This window comes from Drosophila ananassae, chromosome XL, assembly GCF_017639315.1.
Source record: "Drosophila ananassae strain 14024-0371.13 chromosome XL, ASM1763931v2, whole genome shotgun sequence".
NCBI classification, from domain to species: Eukaryota; Metazoa; Arthropoda; class Insecta; order Diptera; family Drosophilidae; genus Drosophila; species Drosophila ananassae.
Genome location: NC_057931.1, coordinates 1,909,229 through 1,932,675, shown reverse-complemented (window position 1 = coordinate 1,932,675; position 23,447 = coordinate 1,909,229). Strand labels below are relative to the sequence as shown.

Sequence of the window (23,447 nt, the reverse complement as noted above, 5' to 3'; positions counted from 1 at the left end):
TGGGTATAAATGCGCAGAAAGTTAAATAAAAACACTCTCTCATATGTAAACTATATCGTCATATATACAATAGAGGTGGTCCCTAAGCGATAACATCCAGGGCGATTAATAACCGAATAATCGATGGCCCCTTCGTACCATGTGGCATCACTTGTCTTCACGTGTTGATTTAACAATAATTTTGGCTCCCATTTACTGACGGTAAAATGGGCAAAATGGGCAAGAAGAAGGAAAAGCCGGGGAAGATGACCAAGGCGGATCCATCCTCCTCAGCTAAAAAGCCAAAGGCACCTGCGCCGGCAGCCGTCGACCCAGAGAGCGGCATATGGAAGGATGAACGTTTTCATCATCTTCTGGCGGATCCTAGATTCCGTGGAGTACCCAAGGTGCAGCGGAAGGTGAAGATCGACCAGCGCTTCCAGGGCATGTTCACGGATGAGAAATTCAAAGTGAAGTATACCGTGGATAAGTACGGCCGGCCAATAAACAAGAGCAACGCGGAGGATCTCAAAAAGTTCTACGAGTTGGATGAAGACAGCGATGATGAGAAAGATGAGGAGGAACAGGAGCCGGAAGAGGAATTGGATAAGAAAGAGGAGGTCAAGGCTGAGTCAGACTCTGAGGAGGAGCGGCGTGCCGAGGAGCGTGCCATAGCTGATTTGGAGGACCAAAACGAACTGGGTAATGATGCCTTGGACAGCGATGAATCTGATGTTCCCGAAGATCTCCGCAAACGTTTGACCAACCCGGACGTCGATTACGCCCGCGGTGAGGGCGGTATCACGGACTCCTCCTCTGACGAAGACAGTGAAGATGAGGAGGACGAGGGGCCTGAACTCCAAATCGACCATGTGTGGGGGGAGCTCGACAACGACGCCGAAAGCACCGAGGAAAGCACCCATCGCCTCGCCGTCTGCAACATGGATTGGGACCGTATTCGGGCCAAAGATTTGATGGTCATGCTGAGCTCCTTCTTGCCGCCAGGCGGGACTATCCTTAGTGTCAAGATATACCCCTCACAGTTTGGTAAAGAGCGAATGGCTGAAGAGGAGGTGCACGGGCCCAAGGAGCTTGTGGAGCGAAAGGAGGAGGCCTCTGACGAGGAGGAGGAACTGGTGCGGGAGAACGACAGCGATGCCGAGGAGGGTGAAGACTACCACATGGAGAAGCTACGGCAGTACCAGCTGAATCGCCTGCGCTACTACTACGCCGTCGTTGAGTGTGATAGCGTCCCTACTGCGGATAAAATTTACCAGGAGTGTGATGGTATCGAGTACGAGAGCTCCGCCACTCGCGTAGACCTGAGATTCATTCCTGATGATACCACCTTTGAGGAAGACGCTCCGACCGATGAGTGCCTGGAGCTACCGGACGCCAGCAGCTACAAGCCACGTCAGTTCACTACAACGGCGCTGCAGCAAGCCAAAGTGGATCTAACCTGGGACGAGACGGCTTTGGATAGGCGGGAGTTAGGCGACAAACTGTCTTCTGGCCAGGTGGACAAGCTGACGGATAAGGAGCTTAGGAAAATAGTGGCATACAGCAGTGAGGAGGAAGAATCTGCGTCGGAGGAGGAGGAGCCAGAACCGGAGAAGCCAAAGGAGAAAGAACCAGCGCAGCAAAAGCCCAAGAAACTCTCCAAGCAGGAGCGCATTGCCAACTACAAAAACCTTCTTGCTGAAATTATGGAGCAAGAGAAGAAGGAAAAGGAGCAGAAGTATGAAATGGAAATGTCCTGGCACATAGAGACGCCCAAGGAGAAGGGCGAGGAGGAGCAGCAGACGATTGGCAGATCGGATCAGGCTCAACTGACTCCCATCGAGAAGATGATCCAAAAGCGCAGCGAAAAGAATAAGCTGCGGAAAGAACAACGTAGGCAGAAGCAGATCGAAGCCAAGGGTGGCGATGGTGGTGACGATAGCGATGCGTCTTCCGTGCCAGATGGCATTGATCTGAATGACGCATATTTCGCCGAGGAGTTTGCCAATGGAGACTACGCTCCTCCAAAAACCAAGGCTTCTAAGGATAAGAAAAAAAATAAGAAGAAACAAAATGGACAGGCGGAGGATAGCGAGGCGCTCCAGCAAGAGAAAGAACTGGAACTCCTGCTGGACGACGGGGACGAGCGTGAAGAGAAGCAGCACTTCAGCCTGGCCAAGATTTTGAAAAAAGAGGAGCAGGAGTCTGGTGGCTCCAAGCGGAAACGTCGTCAGCAGCTGAAGAAATCCAAACAGGTCGGCAAACCAGCCTCCGAAAAGCCTGACGATGACTTCCACATGAATGTAGACGACAACCGCTTTAAGGCGGTTTATAAATCGCACGAGTTCAACATTGATCCCACCCACTCCCACTACAAGGCCACCAAGGGCATGCAGCAGATCATCGGGGAGAAGCTGAAGCGCAGGCAGCAGCAGGTCCCTGGAGCCAGTGGGGACGCGGATGGGGAGGAGGCAGCGACGGTGCCCAAACGTAGCAAACAGCAACTGGAGCAGAACGCTTTAGTGAAGAGCCTGAAGCGGAAGCTCCAGCAGCGGGAGCAGAAGCCTTAGGACAGTAGCACTACTGAACTTAGTATAGTTACGACTCTTTAAAATAAAAAGATACTGTTATTTCTACATAGAGTGAGTGAGTTTTGGAATTATCCAGATCCTTAGTCCATAAAATAGTTTATTACTTAAGCCTACACACTGAACACTTTTGGCGACGGTGGATCGCAGATTTTTTAATATTTGTAATCAAAGTAATGCCTATAGAGGGCCGATGTGATGCCGGCATCCACGTGATATATGTCCGGCAAGCAGATGCGGCGCTCCTGCTCGTATACAATCATCATTTCGCAAAGACGCGACCACACTGGATCGTAGAACCGCCGGATAAGCAGGCAATCCAATTTGGGACTGGAAATTGTATGAATTACGCTCTGAAGCTGCTCCGGCGTAGTTCCCGATCCATAGATGACTGTGAAGGGACTGTGTCCGATGCACAGCTCGTAGACCACCAGTCCCAGGGACCAGATATCAGACTTAAAGCCCGCCTTGCCCGTCGGATTCATGGCTTCCGGGGCCATGTACAGGGGAGTGCCCATGACCGTCTGGGATTGGGTGCTGGGTGCATGCACATTGGAGATGCCAAAGTCGGCTATCTTCACGCGATCCTTGGCGTCCAGCAGCATGTTCTCTGGCTTGATGTCCCGATGGATAACGCAACGGATATGCAGGTACTCCAGGCCCAAGACCATGTCCCGAAAGAAACGTAAAAGTCGGTCCTGATGGATTCCGCCAGTGCCTGGAGGTAGTTTTTGGATCACATCTCTTAGTGTTCCGTTGGGCAGGTATTCCATGACTATGTTCACGGTGCCGGCGTGGGTAAACGAGCGCAGGAACTGGACGATATGTGGATGGCGCAGCTGCGAGATGATGTACACCTCCTCCTTGATAAGTCCCAGCTCTGTCTTGGGATTGCGAACGATGATCCGCTTGACGCAGACTTGCCGGCCTGACTGGTAGCAGAGGAACACCCGTCCGAAGGAGCCCTGGCCCAGGACTCTAACCGCCCGCAGTTTGGAGTCGCCTAGATCCATTCAGATATTTTAGATTGAAAATTGTATATGCAAAGTGTTTAAGTTTACAGTTAAACTTTCAGGTGGGGCGCGCCATATCTCTTGAAAATTCTCTGATGGTTCTTAAACTTTCGAAAGGTCACACTCGACCCGCCACGATAATTTCTATCGATAACAATTTATCAAAGCTAATTTTGAATTTGAATTTGAATATTTGTCAAGGAAGTTGGAAGTCTCCATTCTTCCAGGTGGCTGCAACATTGAAAGAGTTTAGAACAATATAGTTTTGAATTTAAACTTTCTGCACTTAGACCATTTTTAGTTTAAACTTTAAAGATGTAGAAAGACAACGCTTCCTGCCGAATTATCAGTTATATAATATATAAGGCGATTTAATGCCGGACTTATAATTAAAACATCCAAGACAGGCAGATCTAAAACAAAGCGGCATGAGCCGGGGCATGTTGAACATGCAGAGTTACTACCAACTGGCATAACTGTTATGCAAAATTTGCGGCTGCGGCTGGGAAAGCAGTTTACTTTTACTTTTCAAATCGATTATGTGCAACACGGAGAGTGGCATGGAGCCGTGTGTGGTGTGGTGGTGTCTGCCTTTTGTGTGCGCGCCCCCCGGAGCACACTAACCCATAAAATCGAATGCAGTTAGATCTCGCATTGGAGCGATTTTCGGCGAGTCGTTCACCTATTATCTAATATATTTGGCTGCATACTTGCCGTACTTCAATTTCTGGCTGCTTAGATGGGATCAGAAAGAAACTCTGGTGGGGCAATTACCGCCCAACAGTGTACGCACCTTTCACCTGCCACCAGTTGCAACTGAAATGTTGCGAAAAGCCCTTCACTCAATCTCGCCCTCATTTATCATTCGGGCAATTGGTCGCGATTAGGTGCCACAAGCTGTCTTTAAAGTTGCGACACTGGAATGTAATAAGGAAGTTAATGTAGCCATACAAATTCCTTAACATGAAACCATAAAGAACATGTTCAATAAAAGGTTTCAGTAGCTGAGATCAGGGTGGCTGTTACTGGAGTCCAAGTCGGGAAAAGAATTAAGACGATGGACAGTCACAATTAGGAAGGCGGATCAATCCGGGACCGTTTACTAAACAATCCATCTCCGTCTCCGGCCTGGCCTTCCTCTCGTTTGGGTTGCCTAATTGCCTTGCACTTGCAACAAATGTTTTTCAACGGCAACTGGTTTCGGCCTGGGCTGTTTTGGGTGGTTAACCCGTTGCCCGGTACCGTGTGCTGCCAACGGGTTTCTCCTGCGCAGGAAACCAGCCAGCATCGCACCGCATCGCAATCCCAAAGGCCACATGCCGTATACGTAATCCGCGCTTTAATTGAACCACTATCACACGCACATATTAACGTGTGTCGAATCGAATTTTCCAAACAATTGTGGCAGTGGCCATAAATTACAACAACTGCCTTGCGTTTGAGTTGAAGTTCGTTGCCGTTGTTGACGTTGTTACTGTTGCTGTTGCTGTTTTTATTTTCGACAGCGCTCCAGCAGCGGATTGGCGTGTTGCTGTTGTTGCTCTTGCTGCGGCATGCAACTCCACACCATCCGTTTCCACTATAAATCGAATCTGGTCCCCAACGGCAGCCACATTCATCCAACCGCCGTCAAGGAGAGCACTCGCGTATCGGTCCTGCTCCTATCGAATACTGGAATATATAAATACTTTTTTTGTCTGTGAACTACTCTGTGTGTGAATTAACATCAGAAAATATGCTGAAATTCGTTGTAAGGAACATGAAAATGAATCAGTTTGTTCTCATATATTGTATTTGTTAAAATAACGTGCCAAAAGTGTGTCAAAACATTTTATTTAAATATCTCTAAAGCACTATTCAAAAACGAAAGATGAAATGTTTAAAACCACTATTTTTTAAGTTTATCTCATTTATGGTATTAAAATAGTGTAAAACTTTAAAATATATTAGATAAATATTTGTTTTTGAGATCCAATATGTGTTTGGAAACACAAAATCGAAATTTAAACTTGATAATGAAAATGAGACCTTTTATAATGATTGAATCAAGTTTTGCAATAAGAAAAGTTTACAATTTATTCACCATTTCTGAAATATGTCTTTCTAGCTGCCCTTATTAGCCCTTCTTGCCCTGAGCTCGGCTCTGAAGATCCACGATTACCACCACCAGGACCACGAGGAGTACGAGCACCATGAACCGGAGCATGAGGAGACGGAGCTGCACCACGAAGTGGATCACAAGCATGCCACTTCCCACCAGAGTGTCAAGTTCCATCACTACCATGCCGTGCCCGTTTACATCAAAAAGGAGGATCAGCATCTGGTAAAGAAGCCAATCGAGATCGGAGGCAGTAAGCAAAAGCTCAAGATCCTGCACCCAAAGACGGAACACAACCATAACCATGGCCTGGTTTTGGAGAACCACAGCGAGTCGCATCTCCACGAGCATGGCCACTACGAGGAGCCAGTGCATCATTCGGAGCACTACGAGCACTATTCACACCACGAATAAGGATTCCGATCGGAGTCTGGAATCCGCTTTGCCAAATAAGTTGTGTTTCGTTAGTTTTAAGATTGTATGGTAATCTTGTGTTAATAAAGCATTCTCCTAGAGTAATATCAAAGGTCTGGCGTCTAGACAATAGTTTTAAAAACATTTTCAAAAACCGGTTAAACTTTTTAAAGTGTGCCCGGTTCGTTCCGATAACAAAAATATCGATAGCTTCGACTATTTGGAAACATCGATAAAAAGATTTCGCATATGCACCTCGAATCTGGCAACACTCGCCTCGTTCTCTCGGCGTTTTCGTTGAGAAAAGTGCACAAAAATCAAAAATTGCTGTTTTCTGCTAAAGTTTGCTCGGGTGATTGCTGAAAAGTGAGTAAACTGAAGTGGCACATTAAGCAAGTCGCCCCAAAATCGAAGCCGGTTGGTTTTATCATTGAAAAGGCGTTTTTTTCACGCTTTTAATGGTGCTTTTTCGCTTGCACGGGTCCTAAGCCTCACTAACACCCATTGTGAATATGCGTGTGTTGGTATGAGGCTGCGTATGTGCACCGCGGCTAGCTGTGTGTGAGAGTGCCATTTGGGAGTGTGTGCGTCCGCTTCGTGTTGGTATCGTACTTTTTTCTGGGTGCTTCGTTGGTTTTTGGCGTTTCTCCCGTATTTTGGTTATTTGGGCGCCTCCGAGATCAAGATGCGGGGCCCCCGAGAGCGGGGACGCATGGGCAAGGATGCCTGGCAGCGTCCTGCAAGCTGCATCCTACTTTCTGTGCGGCCCCATACGATGCACTGCTCTCTCGCCCCCTCTCTTTCGCACTTCGGCTGCCGAAGGCTCCAAAGTGAGGTACACACACATATTTTCCTGGTCCGAGGGTCCGAGCCAAATCGCGCGTCACTCTGGCGCTCAATCAATCCAGATCCTGCGGGAGAAACGGACACGCATCGCGGAAGCAACTGCACTCGCATCCAGAGCACCAGCCCATCCAGCAGCAACCACTGTCTAATTCAATTACCAGAAGCAGTAGAAACCCCTGCAGCACCCACGCCACCTCCACCCAACCATCCCTTTCTTTATTTCTGTTTTGCAGTTTCTGGCGCGAACTGCGACACAAAGACAAGCGGAGACGACGCTGGGAGTCAGTGGATAACCAGGACTACAGGAAGCACAGGAAGGCAGAAGTCGAACAGGCAGGAGCAGCTACAAAGGATGTCCCAAGCCGAAAAAATGCAGGCCCAGGAGCACGACGAGGAGCAGTCCTCCGACTTGGAGGTGCGTAGATTCCTATTTGATTTGAATTTTCCACTTCACCAGCCTTCTTCATCTACCTCCTTTTTCCTTTGCTGCTCAGCAGTCGGGCGACGGAGTCGAGGGTCAGAGCGACGAAGACTACAACGAGGATGACAGCAACGGCCAGGATATGCAGCAGGGCGACCAGGAGGAGGACGAAGACGGAGACGGGGACAACCAAGACGGCCAGTCAGCTGACGGCCAAGACGGCAACGGCAACGGCAACGGCAATGGCAATGGAAATGGCGGGAATAACAGCGGAGCCACTGCCAAGCAACTGCAGCAGCAGCAACAGCAGCAGCTCGACCGCGCCAGCGCCACCAATCTCATCATCAATTACCTACCCCAGGACATGACGGATCGCGAGCTCTACAATCTTTTCAGCGGATGTGGACCCATCAACACCTGTAAGATAATGCGCGACTTCAAGGTGAGCATAAAAAATTGCGTTTTGCTCTTGCTCGTGGTGCGACGCGTGTGTGTATATCAAAATATGCAAGAGCTGAGCTGAAGTGGGGCAGCTGTGTGGGCAGCTGGGGCCCGGATCCCTGTGTTTCCATGGAGACCAGGGTACCAGGAATCCAGGTGCACTGCACGTCACAGGTGCCGTCCTTTTCACTCGTCGCATCACTGCATACATACTTGCAAGCTCCCACGCTCCACTGCTCCACTGCAGGACTCATTCGCTCACTCACTCTCGCTCCTTTACTTGCATCCCGCCCTCTATTCTGGACGCCCACCGCTCAGACCGGATACAGCTTCGGCTACGGGTTCGTGGACTACAAATCGGAGGCGGACTCGGAGGACGCCATTCTCAAGCTCAACGGGTTCTATGTGCGCAACAAGCGTTTGAAGGTGCGTCAACAATGCCCCTCCCCCAGGGTGTTCGCCACATCCCCTTGCCACACAGAGACACCCTTTAACAAAACGCCTACTTGCAGGTCTCATACGCTCGTCCTGGGGGACAGTCCATCAAGGACACCAATCTCTACGTGATCAACTTGCCGCGCAACATCAACGACGCGATGCTCGATAGGATCTTCTCCGCCTTCGGCCAGATCGTCCAGCGCAACATTCTCCGGGACAAGCTAACTGGACGTCCCCGCGGAGTGGCCTTTGTTCGGTGAGTAGCGGGCTGACCTACTCCACAGTGACCCCATTTCAGGGGCGCCTATAGAGTTCAAAGAGTCTCCCAAAGAGAAGGAGTTGGGCCCTGTAGTGTCCAGTGTCCAGTGACCAGTGTGGTTGTGAAATTGAGATTATATTGTGGTACAGAAAAGTGAGTGGAGAAAAGGATTTGTGCTCTCTGGATTCTTGTGTCGAGTCTGGTATGGTTTTCTGGACATAAGCAACCCGAATCCGGTTCATTTGTGTTACATTTTTTACAAATCCCTGTGATGCTTTTCGGTTTAAGCTGGAGATGACTCCAATCCCATTCCAACACGCATGCTAATAACGACTTTTCTGTTTCGCAGCTACAACAAACGCGAGGAGGCCCAGGAGGCGATCAAAACACTCAACAACACCGTGCCAGAGGGCGGATCGCAGCCGATCTGGGTGCGACTGGCCGAGGAGCACGGCAAGGCCAAGGCGGCGCAGTTCATGGCGCAGATCGGAGGAGGAGGTGGACCGGGCAGCGGCCCTGGTGGGCCCGGAGGACCTGGGCCGCACATGGGCGGCGGGCCGATGCAGATGCCCCACCATCATAACAACCACCACCACAACCATCACAACAACAACCACCACAACGGGCCACCGCATATGCAGCATCTTCAGCAGCAGAACCACCCGCATCCGCACCACCACCCGATGCACCACCAACAGCACCACCACAACAATCACCATAATAACCACCATAATAATCACCACAACAACAATCACCACAACATGGGCCCACATCCGATGCAGATGCACCCCATGGGTATGGGAATGGGCATGGGTATGGGCATGGGCATGGGCATGGGAATGCCGATCCATGGAGGCGGCGGTGCCGGAGGCGGAGGCGGTGGTGGCAGTGGCGGTGGCGGTGGCGGCGGAGGAGCCGGTGGCAACTTCCACCACATGGCGCACAGAGGTAGATCAAACAGAAACACACGATCTCAAAAACCGCATCCCTATAACCATGCACAGAAATTTATCTAAACGCAATTAATCTCTTTACACGATATTAGCTGCATCTCACAGGTGAAGTGTTCATGCTGCCATTGCCGATTTGCAGCCGATTCCGAATCTGATTCCCAACCAGCCAGCCGCAAGCGAGCAATGGCAACTGCCAGAGCCACAGTCACATCATAATCCAGTGCAACTGCATCAGGCACAGATTCAGCTGCAGATGCTGAACCAACCACCGCCCATTAGCCACAACCACAACCACCAGATCTCGGTCTCCTCGAGCCACGGCAACCTATACAGATCCGAATGCAGCTACATTGCGCCGGCCTACTTTCCGGTTCTAACCACCTACCCGACTGCTTCTGTAGCCTCTGCCGCTTTCGCCGCTCCGGCAACCATCGTCTCGTCAGAAGCTGCAGCAGCAGCCGCAGCAGCACTACTGGTCGCTGCTCCCACCTACACCCCCACCCACACCCCCAGACCCAATCCAGCAGCCACCTGCACCATCACCAGCCCGACCCAGGCTCTTCCTTTGGACTGGCATCAGGCGTCTGGGGTTCCGTCGATCGCCGCCCCCCTGATGTACACATCCCCCGTACCCCTTGCATATCAGACAGTGACCTCCACACTGGTGCAGCCCCCAGAGATAACATCCACCGTGGCGGCCATTCAGTACCCAGCAATGGCCACAGTCGCCACTCCGTACGAAGCTATCCCCATTACCGTGGAGACGGGAGCCACCCAGAATTCCAGCACTTGCGTCTTCTACCAGTACGCCAACGACAACTACGTGAACACGGTGAACTACTACGACGCGGAGAACGGTGAAATGTGTGCCATGGGTCTCGTCTACGTGACCTATAGGGAGGACGAGGAGGCATCGGGCGGGGAGCCGTACTTTGTGGAGACGGTGCAGCTGCCGGAGACGGAATATCCAGTGCAACAGACGGATACCTTGGACCCGACCCTGGTGCCCCAGATGAGCAGCATTAGTTTTGGCGGCGGTGCTGGAGCTGACGAAGAGATGATGGAGAACGACGGCGAGGGCGGCGCAGTAGGCGGGGCAGCAGGCGGCAGACAAGGTGAAGGACCGGAAAGTATGGGAGGAAGCTGGCACACAGGCGGTGGCAGCTACAACTAATTTATGCAATTTTTAGACTAGCAATTCAGCAAGGTCAGCAAGCTAAAAAACGAAAATACGAAATGCAAAATGCAAAATACGAAAACCCAAAAGCCCAAAAACCAAAAAGAGTAAAGAGTAACCCTCACCGTATAGACCTTTATTTCTCTCTCTCTCTCTCTGTGTCTCTCTAAATGCATGTATGTATGTGTTGTATTATCCGTATATATGTATATCCATGTTAGAGAGCCAGGACGGGTTGAGATTGCCCAAGAACTGGCCTAGGAATAGCAAATCAAGCATTGGCAGCAGGAGGCGAATATAAGAGGATGCAAGTGAAAATCACAAGTATCGCAAGCAAGAGCAGAAAGAACACGAACACCCACAGATTAGGAGACCATAAGTTGATGATGCATAGCGTGTAATAAGATCTATGAAACGATGTTCCAAAGTACACAAGTCCCCACAAACAAACCCACAAACCCCCTTAACCTTAACCTTAACCATAACCCCATAAGCCCCAACCCAACACAGACAGCTCCGCCCGAGGAGCTAGCTAATCCTTTATCGTAGACGACGGTTGCGCATATTGATGAAACACGCGAGTGTGGATTTCTCTCCAGATCCAGATCCAGATTCAGATCCAGATCAATAACAATGAAACAGAAAACAGAAAAACAGTAAAGAAACAATTCCAATTTGTATAATTTGTATAAGCGATGCATACAAAACCGAGGAAAGAATTATGAATTATTATGAAGGAGACTTGAGCCGACAGACGACAGAGCCAACGGCCCGCGAACAGAGACTACGGACTATAGACCGACTATAGTGTGCAGTGGACCAGTGGGCCACCTCTGCCGACGATGATAGTTAATAACTCAATGAGGATCTGCGAGTCGTGGCACATGCTTTTTAACTACCATACCATAATAAATAAATTATTGATGTATAACTTACACTAAACGCCCTACACGCCCTATATATAGATAAATATATATGAATGTAAAAACACCAGATTCTATGCGAAAACCTTCAAACAAACTCGACAAGAAAACTGCTGAATATAAATAAATTTGCTATTTTTCACCAGCAACCGCGGGACACCCAAGTCCCATATTTTTTTTGTTTTTTTTTGTTTTTGTTTGTTCGAGTCGATATCTTAAAAGGTAAAGCCTAGTCCCTAGCATTATAGTAGTTAAGGTATGCAATTTTTTTTCAGAATAATCGTAGAGTAAAAGGTTTATGAAACAACCGAAATACATGTATTTAAAGTTAATAATTGTAGAAAACGAAATCAAAAATCGAATCAGACTCGCGTCGCCGCGAATGAGATAGACGATGCGAGGAGCAGCGAACTTCAAGTGAAAGAGAGCGAGAGAGAAGATACAGGCGGTACAGTCACGCTGTGAGATGGAGCTTACGATTACGATTACGAGTTACATATTAATTGTGCGGAGATCGGGATACTCCTGTGAATCCCCCCCAGCCGACTTTTGGCATAGTTGAATTGTAGTCTATACTATACATACACACATACATACATACAAATATACACATAAATATAACTAGTCCTTAAGATTTCCGAGACAACCGGAGATGAACAAAAGAAGCTGTGGCACCTTTACTTTTACGGACATGAAATTGACATGAAATACAAATTACATTTGTAAATCTATCAGATGCATCTGAAACTCGAGATAAGGGATTTAAAGATTTAAAGATTGTTTTATGTGCAACATCTCTATACAAAAAGTTTGTGTAATAAATGTGTTTCAATCACAATACGAAACTGTTTTCAATTGGCTTCTTCCTTGAGTATTCGTATCAGATCCCGAAGATCGGTTCCCGAAGATTAACTGACTCCAAATTTTAGATGGTAAAATCCTATGTTTATAATTGCACTTATAGTTTTCACATGTTCTCCATCTGGCAGCTTATGATTTCATGCAAGTAAATTTTTATTTTTCTAGAGTGTTCAAGTTATTTAAAAGTGTAGCCTGGTAGCTTACACCAAGAGTTTTGAAATTCACTTTAAATTTCCCGCATTAAATTAGCACAGTGTGGCAGCTCTGTCGATAACTTTTATATTCGATAGACCCTACTTCCAGGCCAGAGCGAGAGGGACCAATTAACAATCAGCTGCGTTGTTCTTGTTGGAAGGAGTGTTGCCAGAATTTGATGGACTGGAAAAGCTAAATTGGCAAAAATAAATATATATAAATACTAAATAAAAATTGTTTCCGTGCTAAAATTTTAAAAAAGAACACTAATACAAGATAATAGAACGATTTCCAATTTCCCTCTGGTAAAAAAGCCAAATTTGACGGGAAAAAGGCCAAGTTGGCAGCTCTGAGCATTCCAATGTCAATTAAATAAGCAAAAAACGCGAAGAAAAGCGCAGAGGAAAACCAGGAAATCGAATAGATAAATTGCAGCTAGGCTTCACTTCACTTCACATTCTTCATAGCTACAGTCCGGAGTCCGGGAAACGGATTGCATAGAGGTGAGTACTGGCTGCCAGCCTGGGAAAGTGAATCAACACGAAGGCTCCACCAAAAAGCGGAGCGGACTACGCAATAAACGATAACGACCTTCCCTCTCCTATCCCTCGACTCGCCTCTCTGCAGTAGCCATCGCTGGGAGCTGAGCTGCAGCTAGAACTGGAGCACCTTTCCATTAACCACTCGCTGGATCAGTAATCCAGGACGATGCCCCAGACGAGGGCTGCGGCCGCGGAGGCGGCGGCCGCCGGTACCGCCAACGGCCAACCGCTGGTGAAGATCGGGCACTACCTGCTGGGCGCCACTCTGGGCACCGGGACCTTCGGCAAGGTGAAGATCGGCGAGCACCAGATCACCCGCGTCAAGGTGGCCGTGAAGATCCTCAACCGTCAGAAGATCAAGAGCCTGGACGTGGTGGGCAAGATCCGGCGCGAGATCCAGAACCTGAAGCTCTTCCGACACCCTCACATCATCAAACTTTACCAGGTGAGAACAGATCCGAGGGCAGAGCGCTGAATGGGATACCATTGCCGGAAGGTGATACGCCACTCACTTAGCGGGGCAGTGTTCGAAATTTCGGGCGTGGATGAGTACGTAGGGTTCCCCCGCCCCGAGACACAGGTGTGCGACATAATATCCGTCAATGCAACCGTCAACGAGAAGCTAGCGTCTATCGAGGAATTTGAAGAATCGTCAGCGTCCCATTAGCAGGAAATTAATGGTATCTGCAACCCAAAACCACTCCAACTGGCCGGTGGATAAACAAAGTTGCAGTCCATAGTAAACAAAATTGCAATTAGGGTGCTACTGAGCCTACAGTCAGCAGGTTTGAGTTGTCTGGGGTCTTGGGTTTCACTCGTCCCCAGAGATTACCTGAATGGGTTTCAGGAAACCCAGCCCAGTGCTCGTGTTGTTTGGTTTCTTCAAAGAAATTGGAAAGCGAGAGAGATTAAAGGCAGACGCCGTTCAATGGCAACATTGTTGTAATTGTTTTTGCGAAATCTAATGAACACTTGTTGTAGGTCATCTCCACGCCGTCGGACATCTTCATGATCATGGAGTACGTGAGCGGCGGCGAGCTGTTCGACTACATTGTGAAGCATGGGAAGCTGCAGGAGCACCAGGCCCGTCGTTTCTTCCAGCAGATCATCTCCGGGGTGGACTACTGCCACCGGCACATGATCGTCCACCGAGATCTGAAGCCCGAAAACCTGCTGCTGGACCACAACATGCACGTGAAGATCGCCGACTTTGGACTGTCCAACATGATGCTGGATGGTGAGTTTCTGCGCACTTCCTGCGGCTCTCCGAATTATGCCGCTCCGGAGGTCATCTCCGGCAAGCTTTATGCCGGCCCAGAGGTGGACATCTGGTCCTGCGGCGTCATCCTCTACGCACTGCTCTGCGGCACGCTTCCCTTTGACGATGAGCACGTTCCCACGCTGTTCCGCAAGATCAAGTCGGGCATCTTTCCGATTCCCGAGTATCTGAACAAGCAGGTGGTGAACCTGGTGTGCCAGATGCTGCAGGTGGACCCGCTGAAGCGGGCCACTATCGAGGAGATCAAGAAGCACGAGTGGTTCCAGAAGGACCTGCCCGCCTACCTCTTCCCATCTTCCATCGAGCAGGACTCGAACGTAATTGACACGTATGCGGTGGCCGAGGTGTGCACCAAGTTCGGGGTCAAGGAGTCGGAGGTGCACAACTCCCTGCTCAGCGGGGACCCTCACGATCAGCTGGCCATTGCCTACCATCTGATCATCGACAACAAGCGCTTCGCCGACGACGCCGCCAACCAGATAAACGAGATCAACAATTTCTTTGTGGCCGGATCGCCGCCGCCGCCTCCGCCACCGCCTGCGCCCCAGTCTGGCCTGGGGGATCAGGCGCCGCTGGCCACCGTCACTGTCGGCGGCGGAACGGCTGCTAGTTCGGGCACGGCCACTCCAGTGCCGCCAGCCTCGGCCTCCTCGACGCCAAGTAGCACAATCAGACCACATCCCGAGCGAATTGCTCCGATGCGCGACCGCCAGCTGGCCATGTCCGTCCAAACGTCGGGCGGTGGGGCGTTCCCGGAGAAGACGGCCCGTGGCGGAACTCCAATCAAGCGTGCCAAGTGGCACCTGGGCATCCGGTCGCAGAGCAAGCCGAACGACATCATGCTGGAGGTGTATCGCGCCATGAAGGCCCTCAACTACGAGTGGAAGATCATCAATTCGTACCACGTGCGCGTCCGCCGCCAGAACGTCAAGACGGGAAAGTTCTCGAAGATGTCGCTGCAGCTGTACCAGGTCGATGCCAAGAGCTATCTGCTGGACTTCAAGTCGCTGACCAACGACGAGGTGGAGCAGGGCGACGACGTCATCATGGAGAGCCTCACGCCGCCGCCCCTGAGTGTGTCCGGAGTGATGCCGCTGCAGCCGACCGGCCACCACACCATGGAGTTCTTCGAGATGTGCGCCGCCCTCATTATTCAGCTGGCGCGCTGAGCCCTGGCTCCCCCAAACCCGAAGAATACCAGGAGTGGGTGACCGCCGTCGTCCGCAGCGCCGGGCGGATGGATGGATGGATGAGGATAAGGATGAAATGGGATGGTTATGGAATCTTCTCGGTTGGTGGCCTGCGTTTTGAACGGCGGACCGCCCTAAGGATTGACCATAGCCGGGATGACATAGCCGTACGAAGGAGGTGTTGCTCGGGTGGTCAGAGTTCCCAAACGTAAAGATCCCACACTTGACTTGGCTTCTTCTAACTCCCCCCCCCAAATTATCTGTACTGTTCCGAAATCCTATTTGAAATTGAGAGCATTTTCCGCAAGTGGAAACTACAAATTATAAGTTTAGCCTGCCCTAGGGACTATTTTATTGTATCCAAATCCGAAAACATTTTCGGGCTAATTCTGTATCTGAACTCTGAACTCCGCGTAGAAACCCAAAGATTAAAGACCCGCTGCTGAATGCTTCCTGGACGAACTCCGACCTCTCGGCTTCCTTTGTGCGGCTGTGTAATCTAAGAAAAAGCAAAAATTGAAAAAAGAAAAACAGTTTTCGAAAGCCCGTCAGCCGTCGCTGCTATTCGCTTCGCCGCAACCGATACCGACATCGTTACCGTTTCGGGTTAGTCTTAAGCTTTTTTATTATCCGTATTTTCCCGGACGACTGACGGGCTTCGAATTTGTTTCTGTTCTGTTTATATATATACATGTTGAGTTATTATTTTTACCCAAATCCAAACCGTACGTGTACGTCTATATTTGTATTATGCCTAACGAATTGAGTACCGGATCGTTGTCCTGGAGGATGTTGTTAGATCACTATTGTAATTAGCTTGGGGCAAGAGCGAGTTTTATGTACGTATATTGAGTAATGTCATGTCAGAATAAAGCGAACGCCAATTGTTCATAAACAGTCCGTGGTTCTTTCATTGCCCCTTGGAGTAAACATTTGGGAGTGCTTCAGAATAACGCTTTAGCCGTAATTAGTGTTAGTTTATTGCAATTAAGGTATTTTGCACGTTCAGCATCGATGATTGTGAGTCCTGCCTCGGGATAGGGCTATCGCAGTTACAGTCTCCTGTTTCGTGTATAAAATCGCAACCGTTCGATCTTCCTCCGCCTCCGCTTCCGCCTCTTCCTGTACTCCTGGTTCCCTATGAGCTACGCCTACTGCTTCTGCTGCTGCTTCCGCTTCAGTTTGTCGATTAGCGTCTCGATGCTGTTCGCATCCACCAGCCCGATGAACTTGTCCACAACCACTCCGTTCCTGAAGGCCAGCACCGCGGGCACAGCCTTCACCTCGAAGGTCTCCACGAGATCCAGGTTCGTCTCCACGTCAATCACCGCCAAGTCGATCTCGCTGGAGTTCTCCAGCAGCTCGAGCATCTTGGGCGTGAGGATCTTGCAGGGGTCGCACCACTCGGCGTGGAAGTTCACTATAACTGGGTTGTCACTATTGATCACCTGGAAATAGTTAGTAAGAGTGTGTAGTTAGATAAGATAATCCGGGGCTGACAGAAGGCGTTGCCTTATGCAATGTTGGTAGCCGAAAAGCCCACCTATTGATTGCTGTCGACGGGATTAGATTAATAGGGCAGATTCAGGGGTTTCTTTACCACCCACCGAGTATCTTGATCTGTTTGAGGCAAAGTCCAACCAGAACCAGAACGAATCATCCCGCCTTCTGCAAAGACCCATAGTGTTTATCTCGCCGCCTTTTTATAGCCCTGCAATGCGAGTAGCGTCATAGTTAATCGTTTCGCCGTGGTCCCGTCCGGCGGGAAGGGGTTCAAACCGGAATATAATGTTTTGGGGCTCATTTGCATGCACGAGCCAATCGCCAGCAACGCAAACAAAACGAAACATGGCACAGCACGACCCACACATGTGCAAGGCGGTGGGTCCACGGTCAAAAGTGCGTCATGGGGTGGTGTGGGATGTATCTATCGACCCCCTCCTTCCCCGGCGAAGCTTGCTCACGTACGCCAACTATGCAGTCCGATTCCTTTGCCGTTCCCGTACATCTAGCCGTTGCATAATCCGCCCTGAGGCGCCAGCTGACTCACCTTCTGATCAAACTCGTAGTGATCCTTGATGACCAGCTTCTTGAGCAGGGCCTGCGACTGGGTGAGGTACTTCTGCGTGGCCTTGGCTGCTTGGGGCGCTATCTTCTGACAGCTGCTCTGCGCGCTGGAGGAGCCGATCCAGCAACAGGCCGCCAGACGTGGTGCGATTCCCTCGGCGGCGATCTTCAGCATTTTCTCTTCTGCGATTCGGGGACAGAATGCGGGACTAAACAGACGGAATTTGCGCGTTGTGTGGGCAGGCGATTAGATTGCGGGGTGATGTGTTTAACCAGTTTCGTATTTCCGTGTATGCGTAATGTTTGTTTATAAACTGCAGAGCTGGCAGTGTGACCAGGTATCTCCGGTGGGCATTCTATCGATCAATTTTATGGGAAACTATACACTGCCAAAAAAAACTATAAAAAGATCAATTTAAAAAATGGATAATCTAGACAGGCGGTATATAGAGTTTATGCCTCACAATAAGCTTCTTTTTAGTCTAAAAACGAAAAGATAGGGTTCGAAAATTAAATAAAAAACCTTATCCCATAAAATCTGAATCTTTGCACTATACATGCGGAGAAAGTATTTCGTTTAAACATTTGTTCGTTACTTTTTGAAACATGTTGTGGAACTATCGACACCATTTCGATAAAGTCGATAGTAAAAGAAACATTTGACAACACTGGAGCGGGCGGTTGCGCGCGTTCGCTCCCCCTTCTTGCGGCATTCGTGTTTTGGATTTGGCTTTGGCGTTTCGTGTGCCATTGTCTTGTTGATGTTTTTGTTTTTTATCGTTAGCCGCGTTGCCGCCAGAACCGTTCGCCACTGTAATTTGTGCCGCTGCAGCCGCATTTTAGGTTGTTATTTTTGTTTTCCAACTGCGGCTGCGTATTTTTTGTGTCCTTTTTGTTTGGTTTTCGTTTCGTGACCGCCGCGGACTCCTGCCGCAGGACCTCAACTCCCACTCTCGCTGCCACCCGGGAACAGCAGCTCGAAAGTCGAGCTCAGAGAGTGTCCTTTGGAGCATATGTCCGTGTGTTGCTGGCGTGTGAGGACGACCTGCGAAAGGACTCGAGTAAGGAGCAGCGTAACAGGAGGCAGGACAAGCATCAAAGTAAGTTCTGAAGTTGTACAGTCGCATTTCTAAGTCGGGAAGTGGCACGAGGCAGGATATCTGCCGGAGGATTCCAATTGGATTCTTAAGCTGCATGTGTGCCTGTGTGAGTGTGCGAGTCCTGATTTTCCACCCCGAGAACGCGCTTGAAAACCCAAAACGCGGTTTAGATTTTTTTCTCCTGCTCTCAGCCACCCTCCGCCGCTCCTGGCAACATCTTGAAACGTGTTTCGGGATGCCTGGGTGGCACAGCTGTTTGTCCTTATTCCTCGCCAGAGCGCCCGAGCGCCCGAGCGCCCACTCCCCTCCCCTGCTTAATTTCTTTCTTTTTTCTTTGAGAACGATTTATGACATCAACACACGCTTTCGCACTCACACTCCGGCAAGCACACACACACACAGAGGCTCTGAGTCACGCACAAAGCTTTGTCCTTTGAGTAAAGCTCTCCTCGCCAGGACCTCTTGCTCTGGCGCTTGATTCGTGCTTACAAGAAGCCGAGACCGAGGCCGAGGCCGAGGCCGAGAACGGATAACGGGACACGAAACCGAACCCAAAGTTTGGAGTTCCTCAGCCGAAGCTTGAAGCCACGCTGCTTGTTGCTTTTTTTTTTTTCGAATACCCTGCAGGAGCCATCCTGAGTCCTGTCTGTTGAAGGAAAACTGTCGATCTCTGGGGTTAAGGTAATGGTTCTAGATATTATATTATATATAGGTACAGCTGTTATACAACTTGTAAGAGCTTGAGGGAGCGGAACTCTCTTGTGTTTGAAGCCTAAGTTAGAGCCTCGAAAGCGTGTCCAAGCTTCGGCTCTGTCCGAAGCTGGATTTCTACCCGCCTTCCTTATAGCTTCCGACTTCCCCTTGCCGTCCTCGTTGTCCTAGCCTCTGTCCAAATTAGTGCTTATCGATTGGCAGCAGTTTCTAGGACCAATAGTCCTTATTGGTTTTCTGCTTTCGGACACAGGCCATTGGATCTGAAGGGTGTCTATACTGGAGTTGCTTTCGGGTCGATTTCGAAAAGATTCCAAGCACAAGGCGGAGAGAACCTGAAGACTGGAAGCCAATATTGATGAAAGCCAACAGAGGGGCTGGGGGCCGAAACTTTACGATGCTTTCGGCCCAAAAATAGCCCACCATCCATTGCAGCAGCCATCCTATCGGAACCGAAACTTCCAAACTGATCTCCGCAGAAGATCGCCTTGGCACCTCTCGAAATAGGCTGTGCTGGCTGTGCTGGCTGTGCTCGCTGAGTGCTGTGTTTTGTATATACCATGGCTAGAGAACTTCCCCTGCAACCGGTGGACGGGGCGGGGATTTCCGTGTCTAATTTTGGGCTCGTCTTGAGCAGGTTCTTCGCCGAGTTCGTACCCCCGGCTCCTGCTCTATTTCAGCCCCACACCGAGCACTCGAAGCAGCTCTTGTAGCTCTCGTCTATTTCTGATCCGGCTATAAATAGTATGGACCCGGACCCGGGCCCGTTCCCTTTCCCTTTCCCATTCCCCCCCTACCCCGTAGCCGACTTCGGCTTAGTTCGTGGCTCCGCTCGGCTCGGGGATCGGGAAACGGGGATCGAGTAGAATGCCCTGGCGAAGGTGGAAAGCGAAGTTCAACCACCTTTAAATAGATTATACAAACAAACCGGGAGGGGCGTGCAGGAGGGGCTTGGTGGTGCTTGGAGGGGAGGGGGTGGAAATCAAGGCGGAAGCCTATATCAAACACACACACGCTCTCACTCCGAAACTAGATAAAATACCAACACAGGAACGCATCCGAGGCGGAGAGCGAGAGCTGATGGCCGCCAGCCATCAGCCCTCTGATCCCGACTCCCTGCCTCGCCTCCCCGCCCATTTGAAAGCCCCTCCGCTCCGCTCCGCCGGCCCGGGGCCGGGGGAAAGGGCCAACTGTCGGCGCGGCTGCCAAAAATAAATTTGAACTCAAATCTCTGCAGAAAAGGCGGGGAAAGCTGCCAAGAAAAAACCAACGCAGCGAACTCGCCTCCAAAGACCGGCCCGTATTCCGCCCCTCTCTTTGGGCCTGGGCCCACACTGGGCATGTGGCTGCCGGCCATTCGATACCCGATGCGTCCGTGTGTATAGCCTGTCCAAAACCATCCAGCCCACTCTTCCCACACTGTGAGAAATCGGGTGCGCAGATTCTTTTCGGAGGATGAAAGCGGATATTCCCCAGTATCCCTGCAAAATCCTGGAATTCCCTTATGGCCCCTTGCGATGTCTATATCTCTGCCGATTCTCATCCGATTCTCTTGCGGAACACCTTAAACGATTTGTGGACCGATTCCCCATCATTCTGCATCAAAACCCCGATTCAAAATTTTTTATCCCATTTTTTCAAATTTTTCCTAGGGGTACCCCTGCAAAATCCCGGATTTCGATATATGGCCCCGAACTATGTCCATATCTTCCCCAATTTCCACCCGATTCTCTTGCGGAATGCCTTAAACGATTTGTGGATCGATTCCCCATCATTCTGCATCAAAACCCCGATTCAAAATTTTTTTCCCATTTTTTCAAATTTTTCCTAGGGGTACCCCTGCAAAATCCCGGATTTCGATATATGGCCCCGAACTATGTCCATATCTTCCCCAATTTCCATCCGATTCTCTTGCGGAATGCCTTAAACGATTTGTGGATCGATTCCCCATCATTCTGCATCAAAACCCCGATTCAAAATTTTTTCCCATTTTTTCAAATTTTTCCAAGGGGTACCCCTGCAAAATCCCGGATTTCGATATATGGCCCCGAACTATGTCCATATCTTCCCCAATTTCCATCCGATTCTCTTGCGGAATGCCTTAAACGATTTGTGGATCGATTCCCCACGAATCTTCATTTAAATATTAAGTTTTTTTCGATTTTCCTGATAGTACCCCTTGTGAAATAGAGTTTTTAGAAGTAGAGCTCCTTGCAATGCCTATATCTCTGCCATTTCGAAGGCGATTTTGAAACGGAATGCCTCGAAATGCGTATGTAGCCTTAATCTGTGAACCAAGATGAGTGCTGGGACGAAATGCATTTGGGATGGCTGGTGGGCGGAGGCGCCACTGACGGGAAGAAGCCCTCGTGGCACGGCTACAGCTGGGGAGAAGAGGGGGGCGCGATGGGCGGTGCGACTCGTACGTGTCTGGCGTCATTAGTTTTGAGTTTCCAAAAAACTCACGCACACCAGCCTCTTCTCCGGAGGCTGGGCAGTGGGAGGGGGAGGGGGAGGGTGAGTGGGAGTGGGAGGGAAAGGCCAGAAATGGAAAATCGAAAATGGAATACGGTATGTTTCCCATACGCTCATCAATTTCCATCGTCGAGAGAGCTTAAACAGCGGCTATTTGTAAACGCAGCCAAAAGGCATCTGCCTGAATCTCTGCCGCTGCCTCCGCCCCCGCCTCCACCCATCGCCCATCGCCCAACGGCCTACAGTCTGCAGCCTACAGCCCACAGCCTACAGTCGACAGCCTCGCGCCTACCGCCCACCCACTCCTGACCAGAACCAGAAACCAAAGCGATCCAAACCGATCTCTCTCTTGGTAGCTCCCTGCCAGCCGGCACCTCGCGCGCTCCGCCACTTTGGGGCAAGCTATTTTTAAAGTCGAAAATACTTTTTAGCTGCCAAGTTGCGAGATGCCAAGTACAGTTGCCTTCTCGAGCGATTGGACTAGATCAGCTCGGGCTGGGGCATTAGAAATTCCCACTTTTCCAGAGGGGTCTCAGAGGGGTCTGTCATGGAAGGTCTGTAAACTCCTGAGGAGTTCCACTCCTTGCCTCTGAATCTCAACTAACTCCCAACTCCCGCTTAAAAGAGACTGGAAGTAGCTGATATTAATTAGGGAAATACCTAAGGACTTTAAGGATTAAGGACATGGTCTGGAGTAGGGGCTGAATCCTTGTAGAGGGGGATTTTTGTTCGGAAAGTTTTTAAGTTTCCTTTTTGTGGCAAAAAAAAGAGGTCCTGAGTTTCGAAATTCTTCAAGGAATGGCGGGAGTGCCCCAAGCCATCCTTAAACTCTTGAATCTTGCGACTGGAGGCAAGAATAGCTAGAGTCCTTGGAGTCTTCTTGGCCCGGTTTGTCGTCCACTTTTCCGGCCGCGGGCGCTGCTTCTCGTGTGGCTGCGGCTGTAGACGTGTCTTTGGCTGCGGGAAATGTAAATCGTTTTTCCCGAAGCTCCGCTCTCTTGCTCGCCCGCTGGCTCTCGATCCCGATCCCTCCCGGGCCCCTCGCTCTCTGGCTCTCTTGCAGATACATAGATACTCAGCCACAGCCACTCAGACACAGACACAGATGGCAGGCGCAGGCACAGATACTACGGGGCAGAGCAGAACTTTCGGTTGGAAATTTGCCAACCCCTCATGGCGCTTTTCGACGCGAGCAGCTCGACCCCAAAAGACGTCGGGTGCTGGGCGGCTGCAGGGTCGGGTCGGGGGAGTGCTGAGTGGGGCAGGAGGCAGGAGGCGGGGAAGGTGGAGGGGGAGGGGGAGGAGCAGCGTGCACCTTCGGAGACGCGGCCAACAGGCTGCGACGGCTGCTCGGACCGCTCGAGTCGGAATTTTGTGTGCCTGTATTCTGAATTCTGCGGCTGCTCATGCGGCTGAATTCCGAATTCTCGTTCAGTATCCAATTAGACTGCGACGGCTGCTTTGCCAGAGATCGGAG

General features: G+C 50.2%; 6 protein-coding genes across 11 annotated transcripts; 4 read left to right on the top strand and 2 right to left on the bottom strand.

Annotated features, from left to right (window-relative positions):
- Positions 1 to 123: 123 nt before the first annotated feature.
- LOC6503699 (pre-rRNA-processing protein esf1) lies at positions 124 to 2,621 on the top strand. Its single transcript, XM_001963865.4, has one exon. The coding sequence runs from the start codon at positions 207 to 209 to the stop codon at positions 2,547 to 2,549; it is 2,343 nt and encodes a 780-aa protein (XP_001963901.1). The 5' UTR covers positions 124 to 206; the 3' UTR covers positions 2,550 to 2,621.
- A 28-nt stretch (positions 2,622 to 2,649) lies between these two features.
- LOC6503948 (CBL-interacting protein kinase 25) lies at positions 2,650 to 3,691 on the bottom strand. The gene has a single exon (XM_001963864.4). It carries the CDS (start codon positions 3,578 to 3,580, stop codon positions 2,723 to 2,725), a length of 858 nt encoding a protein of 285 aa, XP_001963900.1. The 5' UTR covers positions 3,581 to 3,691; the 3' UTR covers positions 2,650 to 2,722.
- A 1,469-nt stretch (positions 3,692 to 5,160) lies between these two features.
- LOC6503700 (histidine-rich glycoprotein) lies at positions 5,161 to 6,204 on the top strand. The gene is made up of 2 exons (XM_001963863.4): positions 5,161 to 5,330; positions 5,688 to 6,204. The coding sequence occupies exons 1-2, from the start codon at positions 5,316 to 5,318 to the stop codon at positions 6,090 to 6,092; spliced, it is 420 nt and encodes a 139-aa protein (XP_001963899.1). The 5' UTR covers positions 5,161 to 5,315; the 3' UTR covers positions 6,093 to 6,204.
- Positions 6,205 to 6,318: 114 nt separating this feature from the next.
- Positions 6,319 to 11,699, top strand: LOC6503701 (sex-lethal homolog). Of its 5 annotated transcripts, XM_014905553.3 has the most exons (7): positions 6,319 to 6,458; positions 7,172 to 7,353; positions 7,433 to 7,801; positions 8,119 to 8,226; positions 8,313 to 8,494; positions 8,847 to 9,445; positions 9,543 to 10,709. In XM_014905553.3, exons 2-7 carry the CDS (start codon positions 7,291 to 7,293, stop codon positions 9,557 to 9,559), a joined length of 1,338 nt encoding a protein of 445 aa, XP_014761039.1. In that variant the 5' UTR covers positions 6,319 to 6,458; positions 7,172 to 7,290; the 3' UTR covers positions 9,560 to 10,709. The 5 variants fall into 5 exon arrangements, with proteins under 5 accessions (XP_014761039.1, XP_001963898.2, XP_014761038.1 ...); XM_001963862.4 differs by having other exon boundaries at positions 8,847 to 11,699; XM_014905552.3 differs by having other exon boundaries at positions 6,322 to 6,458; positions 7,436 to 7,801; positions 8,847 to 11,699.
- A 1,059-nt stretch (positions 11,700 to 12,758) lies between these two features.
- On the top strand, positions 12,759 to 16,517 carry LOC6503702 (5'-AMP-activated protein kinase catalytic subunit alpha-2). The gene is made up of 3 exons (XM_014905554.3): positions 12,759 to 13,109; positions 13,234 to 13,593; positions 14,130 to 16,517. The coding sequence occupies exons 2-3, from the start codon at positions 13,315 to 13,317 to the stop codon at positions 15,594 to 15,596; spliced, it is 1,746 nt and encodes a 581-aa protein (XP_014761040.1). The 5' UTR covers positions 12,759 to 13,109; positions 13,234 to 13,314; the 3' UTR covers positions 15,597 to 16,517.
- On the bottom strand, positions 15,942 to 18,027 carry LOC6503947 (thioredoxin, mitochondrial). Of its 2 annotated transcripts, none has more exons than XM_032452673.2 (2): positions 17,225 to 17,357; positions 15,942 to 17,065 (listed from the first exon to the last, which is right to left on the bottom strand). In XM_032452673.2, exons 1-2 carry the CDS (start codon positions 17,297 to 17,299, stop codon positions 16,769 to 16,771), a joined length of 372 nt encoding a protein of 123 aa, XP_032308564.1. In that variant the 5' UTR covers positions 17,300 to 17,357; the 3' UTR covers positions 15,942 to 16,768. The 2 variants fall into 2 exon arrangements, with proteins under 2 accessions (XP_032308564.1, XP_001963896.1); XM_001963860.4 differs by lacking the exon at positions 17,225 to 17,357 and adding an exon at positions 17,668 to 18,027 and having other exon boundaries at positions 16,574 to 17,065.
- Between the last annotated feature and the right edge of the window lie 5,420 nt (positions 18,028 to 23,447).